The sequence below is a fragment of the Rhinopithecus bieti genome, unplaced genomic scaffold (assembly GCF_001698545.2).
Source record: "Rhinopithecus bieti isolate Rb0 unplaced genomic scaffold, ASM169854v2 scaffold_788, whole genome shotgun sequence".
NCBI lineage: Eukaryota > Metazoa > Chordata > Mammalia > Primates > Cercopithecidae > Rhinopithecus > Rhinopithecus bieti.
Genome location: NW_016803416.1, coordinates 1,898,163 through 1,904,592, shown reverse-complemented (window position 1 = coordinate 1,904,592; position 6,430 = coordinate 1,898,163). Strand labels below are relative to the sequence as shown.

Sequence of the window (6,430 nt, the reverse complement as noted above, 5' to 3'; positions counted from 1 at the left end):
TTTTTTTTTTTTTTTTTTTTTTTTTTTTTTTTTTTTTTTTTTTTGGTGCTCTAACAGGGCCCTTTGTCATGCTGATTGGGCTTGTGGATAAACACAGAAGCCTGCTCAGAAGATGGGATGGGAAAGGCTCAGAATATTTCTTTGTTCCTCCCTATCACTCCTGTATGTCACTAGAGGGGTACACACCTAAGTCTGGTGTATTAGTTTGTTGTCGTGCTGCTGATAAAGACATACCAGACTGGGTACATTATAAAGAAAAACAGGTTTAATGAACTCACAGTTCCACGTGACTGGGGAGACCTCACAATCATGGCAGAAGGTGAAAGTCATGTCTTACATGGCGGCAGGCAAGAGAGAATGAGAGCCAAGCAAAAGAGGAAACCACTGGGTTCTCCCCACAACATGTGGGAATTATGGGAGCTGCAATTCAAGATTAGATTTGGGTGGGGACACAGCCAAACCATATCACATGGATATAGCTTTGATCCTTACTAGCTGTGTGATCTTAGGTTAATAATACTTCTGGGCTTCAATTTCCTTATCTATAAAATGGGAATAATTCTATATCTCCTAAGAAGAGGATTGGGCAACCATAAGGGAAAGCACTCTAAAGTTTACTGCACTCCACTTACATCCATGGTTATAAGTGCTTTTTTAATATGCAAAGATTAGATATATCTGCTTTCTCTCAGCTACTAGAGACCATTGTAGGAAACACGGTTATTTGAAGAAGCAGTAACTGTGATAAACCTAGTTATCAACTCATGACTCAGGTTCCAAAGTATAATAATTAATTAGGGCTTACTCTTTATTATCATTATTCTTTTCTTAAATTGTATTTTATAGATTATTATTTTCCAAGATCACACATTTTCTGGATCTGATTTTAGCCAAGTCTCAAGGATGGTACACTGTGTTATATTCCTAGAAATCAATGTTATTCTTTCAGGCTGTACTGCCCTCCTCGCAGGTCAACCTGGACAGGATGTCACCCACATTGGTTTTTATCCCTCTTTCAAAATACTGAAGTGTTTCTCTTAATGAAATTACAAAGTATTTATTTTCACAGTAGTATTAGTGAGTGAAAATAATCATGATGCTTTAGTTAGTCATGGGGCAATCCTGCAACCCTGTGAGCCTAGTTGTTGTTGTTGTTTTGCAAAATATTATGATGACAGTAATAAAAATTCTAGGGCCTTCATTTTCACATACAGTTCTTTTCTATGCATATATGTAAGCTTTATATTATAGTATATCATAACTGTTTCCATGTTGCTATGTAATCATAATCATCATAATTAGTATTATATTAATAGCCATGTAATTATCCATCTTGTTAATGTACCATAATTTACCTAACCTAAATCTTCAACTGTAAGAGAGTGGTTGCTTCCAATTTTTCCTCTATGATAAATAACTTCTAGTTTACATATTTGTGCATATAGCTTCATTTTTTTTTAGATTATTTCCTTAGGATATACTCCTAGGAATGGAATTACTATGTTTAGGAATATGCATTTTTAATAATTTTGAATAAATTGACATTATTTTCCAGTTGACAGTGCCATCAGCAATAATTAGTATTCTGCTTCAATACAACCTGTCAAAAGTATATTATTTGATATTTAATACACTTACATAGTACCTTCTGTTTTTTCATTTTCTCAAAAATAGCAAATGTTAATCAAACACTTGCTTACAAATTATGTGTTCTGTCATGTTTTGAAAAGCCAGTTAGTTAGATTTGAAAGCCAGGTTTGAAAACTGAGGTAGATTTTTTTTCTTCTGCATCAAGAACGCCTGCTGTGCTTCTCTCCCATTGTCTGAAAGTTTTAGACAATGTGTATTAGAAACTAATACTGATATTTTTCTAAGCAAAACATTCCATTGTACTCATATAATAATTAATTATTGAAGACCCATGTATAAGGAACTGTAGGGAGTACCCAAATAAAATAACGGGAACATTAGACAATTTAAATTAGAAAACTCAGGAAAATACATTAATATTTTTATACCAGCACTCCCAAGCCCAAAAGCGGGGTTGCAATTCAAGTAGTTTAATCTCTGGTCCGATTTAATGACTTTCTCTATCTAGTCTAGACAAGGTCACACATTTTCTGTCTAACCTTCCCAGCTAATCTGACTTCACAACTAGGAAACTCAAGAGCTCCAGCCATTCCACTTCCAATATTTTTTTCTAGATTTCATCCCAAGAAATCTTTCTGATAAATGAAACCCTCATCTCTCTCCCACAATAAAATGCTTCACACCATCCCCAATCTTACCTTGCACCAGACCAGGCAAATGCATGAACCTTCATAATACATGAACCTTCATAATACATGAAATGGTTTCCCAAACTGCAGCCCCATCATAGGACTGGATGCCAATTCCAGAGATCTGGTTTTGCCCTCCCTTCCAGGCAACTTTACCTGTTTCTCAGTTGGGTGTCTTCCATGCCTTACCAAATGGTAGAAAAAAAAATTTTATGAATATAAGCCACTGTAAATCCATCCTGGCATTGAGTAACCATTATTCTGACTAGAGCTTTCTCTTTGGCCTAAGGGTTTTAGTGTTTGTTTGAATAAGATAATTGCTACATATCAGTGCCTGGGAACATAAAGGAAAGAACTTACCATATTTCCCCCTTTTTCTTCTTGCAGCATCAGCCGAGGGTTCTCCATAAACACGGTTAGCCTTCCAAGCTGCTCTCCTGCCAGTTGATATGAACATGGCCTGTTCCTCATGGAAAGACTAACCCATGGCACTGCCAGAAGATATCCTTGGAGCATGGACAGATTAACTGGATTAACTGGGAAAAAAAAAAACTACCCATTCAGTCAAGATTATGGGCTTTGGAAAAATCTTACTTTGCTGTGGATTTAAAATGAGGTGCATAATATAGTGCCAACTCGTTCCAAGTGGTCATGGGCAGACCATTAGCTGGGAAATTGCTTCCAGTTTTCATCACTGTGCATAACTCAAGTTCCCTTTGGGGAGCTGTCTGTGCCCTTCACTAGAAGTCCTGTTTTAGCATGGCAACTACTGGATTATTTTATTATGTGTGCAGATGGCATGATGTTTTAGAAAAAAAAAAATTACAGCAGTTCTGCAATCTCAGTGGAAGTGTTCACAATATTATGCCCTGGTAGGAATGTAAACATGTCTCGATTATGTTAGTTATGATGTCTAAAGGTATTCCGTCCAACTCTTAAGCACTTTATATGAGAACACTACACCAAGATGAATCAGCACGTTCAGCACATGTGAGAAATCAAGTATTTTTATTTTTATAAATCTTGGTGGGTTTTTTTTTTCTGGCTCAGACTGTCCAAGACAAACTCCACTACTAGCATAACCCCAGTTGTTTGTGGTAGGTTGATGTAAATATGGCCACAATACTGTTAGACTTCACCTCCGGATACTTTACTGAACAACTGGTTTACTTGTAGCGCCAAAGGGAAGCAGTAGGGGGTCTAGTGATTGTGATATCTTAGCTTGCTTCTTTGTTCGCAGGCACAATTGACCACATGCACATACAGGCACTCAAATACAGGAGGCTTCTATTTGGCTAATGTAGATATTCCCTTATTCTGTAGAAGAGTTCCTCCAAAGGAAAAAAGGGGATGGTATTCTTTTAATCAAAGACCATGGTAGATGGATGGTAAGGGCAACAGAATGCAATTCTTTTGTGTGGTCTGACTTTAATACTTCAGAAAAAAATCCTAAGTCAGGTTGAAATTGCCATTCTTTCAAGAGAGAAACATCAAGTGACCCTACTATGTGCCTAGAGAAGGAAAAGTGTCAAGTTCTATACTAAGTTCCCTTACTTAGTGTAGAACCTACCAGTCCCTTGTTAATCCTTTCTGGGATTATACCTGTGACTAATTGTTTTTTGGTTTTTGGTTTTTTTTTTTAATTATGTCTTACAACAAAGCACAGTCCTGGGAAACCAGTGAACTTAATTATTGCTTGTCTTTGAGTATTAGAGACATGTTCATATTGACTTGCTACATAACAGTGTAGCATGTTTTTTCCTGAAAATATCAAGTTGACTGAATGGAAAGCTCAGCAAAGTATGTGCTGTGTGCCCACTGTCCCAGCCTGGGGCTGACGGGCATCAGAGTCTTTGCTTTAAAATATAGTGTAACCACTTCTGGAAGACTTCCAACGCAAGCAAGCTTGGTGTTTTAGGGTGTCTCCAGATACATAAGCATTGTCTGCCTCCACTCAGGGTCTCAGGAAATACACAGCCCATTGGAAACCACCCCTGCCTGAAATTTGGAAACCTGACAGGGAAAGGGAGGAAGGTCCAAATGAGTCAGCAGCAGGATGACTCACCACAAGCCTGGCAGGCTTCAGAGCCAGAGAAGTGGGCTTCCGACAAGGAACTCAGAGAAGTTTCAGTCGCCACCAAAATCTGGCCCTTCGACAGATCAGCACCAGGACTGCCAGGCCCTCTGCAGACCATAATTCTCCTCACATCTATAATTAGGAGACCAAACTCCGGCTGCCAACACCCTTGGACACAATATTCCAGTCTCCACTGCCCATCTCATGTGGTTCAGTTCTAATAGCAGGTCTTCTTCTTCCTTTCATTCCTTCCTTTATTCAGCAAGCATTTGTTGAGCATCTACTGTGTGCCAAGCATTGTGCTTGGGCAACAACAGTCCACAAAGCAGACTCCCCACCTGCCCTTAGGAAACTGTATCTCCTCCTCCCAAACATTATCACCACCCCCACCTTTTCCACAGTGAAAACTTAATTCAGACAGCATTCTCCATTCTGCCAGAGTAACCTAGGAAGAAGAACATGGCAGCAGACGGATCCTCAGGGAGCAGACAGCAGAGTGAGAGATAGTAAACCGCATCAGACCACGTATTTGCACCTTTCAGTTACAGCCAACTCTTTGAGGGCCCAGACTGAGCTGGTTGGAGCTCCCCAAAGCAGCATTCAATTGCTTTTCCTTGCTATCCACCCTGGCCACCTATGTTCCCTTTCTTTATACGAGCACAACCATTCACCTCTACACTGGATTATCTAACACTCCAGTTCTATAACTAATCCAGGGGACACACAGTTGAGTCTGATGAAGCCTAAGAACAATATGCTGAGATATTGTAACTGGGAATTAAGATTTAGCCAAGGACATCATGAGGCTACTGCTGACTCTCTTGGATAACTGGACATGCTTTATAGTGCAGATGTTCACTAAATGATGGTGGTTCATTGTTACTTACTTTGACCTTTGCAAAATATTCTGAACAATTCAATAAGTAGAGTTTCCTAGTTTGTTTGTTTTGTTAAGTCAAAGGAGTGCTGTAAAATTATTGAAAGATGATGGGTGAAGAGGGACCTAGGAGAAGGCAAAATGAAGACCATTAAAGAGCCCCATTGAAGACTGTATCTCTAAAAATGCCTTAATGCCTGGCACATACTCCATGTTTGCATATGAACTACTACTCTTTTCCAAACTGTCAACCTCTGTTTGAAATTATTTGGGGGGATAGTTTTGGAAGCATGGTGGCATAAAATCCGAGCAGTCAAGAGCTAAACCAGCAAAAAAGAGGAATGACTTCATTCGCAGGCTTTCGCTTCTTTATTACTTGGTGGTCCTTTGTGATCTCCCATGGTTACCTTCAACTGTGCTGTACTTTCTTCCCAAGATGCATGTATGGAATGTTACCTCCTAGAAATCCAGAAATGGCTGTGGTGAGTTTTGTTTAGTAGGAAGCAAGAGGTGGGGAAGTAAAGGATACACATTTTTATGTCTAAGGACTATAAGCGGTTGATGCTTGACTTTTCCTTTTACCTACACCTGTGCTACACCTTTATTAAAAGGCTGACACCCAGACTTGTGCAGGAAGGGCACTCTTGGGAATGAACAGAAATGAATAATTATGAGACTTTCTTTCCATGGTGCCAAGGGAATTCGCTTATTTCCACTCCAGAATTGAATATGCAGAGCATTGCCAGTCCTGCTAGTGTGAAAAGCAAATCACTTCAATAGTTTGAGACGTACCTAGGGGAAGAGAGATCCTATCAACTTTCTCTGTGGGTAGTGGCGTACCTTCAAATCCCTGCTCAGGCTCTGTGAGGTGTGCACCCGCAGATTTCACTTCTACCTCCGGAATCCTGACAAACAAGCCAGGAATCTCTCCAGAGTCACTTTGTAGTTGCTCAGATAGAGGCTAACCATCCTTAGTCCTGAGGAAATTCTGCCATTTTTAACATTCAAGGAGAAAAGGAGTATCAGCTGTACCTGAGAGTATCAACTAAGGATAAAACCTCTAATGGATCCCCTTGTTACTTGCAAAAGCTTTCTTTGTCTGCAAATGTCACATAATTGATTTTAGATAGGAACAACAAAAGTCTCACGGAAGTGAAGTTTTTAGGACCCCCCCCCCCCCCTCACCCCTTTTTTTTT

General features: G+C 39.5%; 1 protein-coding gene across 2 annotated transcripts in view; it reads left to right on the top strand.

The window, feature by feature from the left end:
- Positions 1 to 6,406, top strand: part of SAMD12 (sterile alpha motif domain containing 12) — a 437,393-nt gene extending 430,987 nt beyond the window's left edge. For both annotated transcript variants that reach the window (XM_017882752.1, XM_017882767.1), the window contains one exon: positions 2,667 to 6,406. In XM_017882752.1, the coding sequence (XP_017738241.1) occupies positions 2,667 to 2,727 (61 nt within the window). In that variant the 3' untranslated portion in view covers positions 2,728 to 6,406. The remainder of the gene's footprint in view (positions 1 to 2,666) is intronic.
- Positions 6,407 to 6,430: the final 24 nt, after the last annotated feature.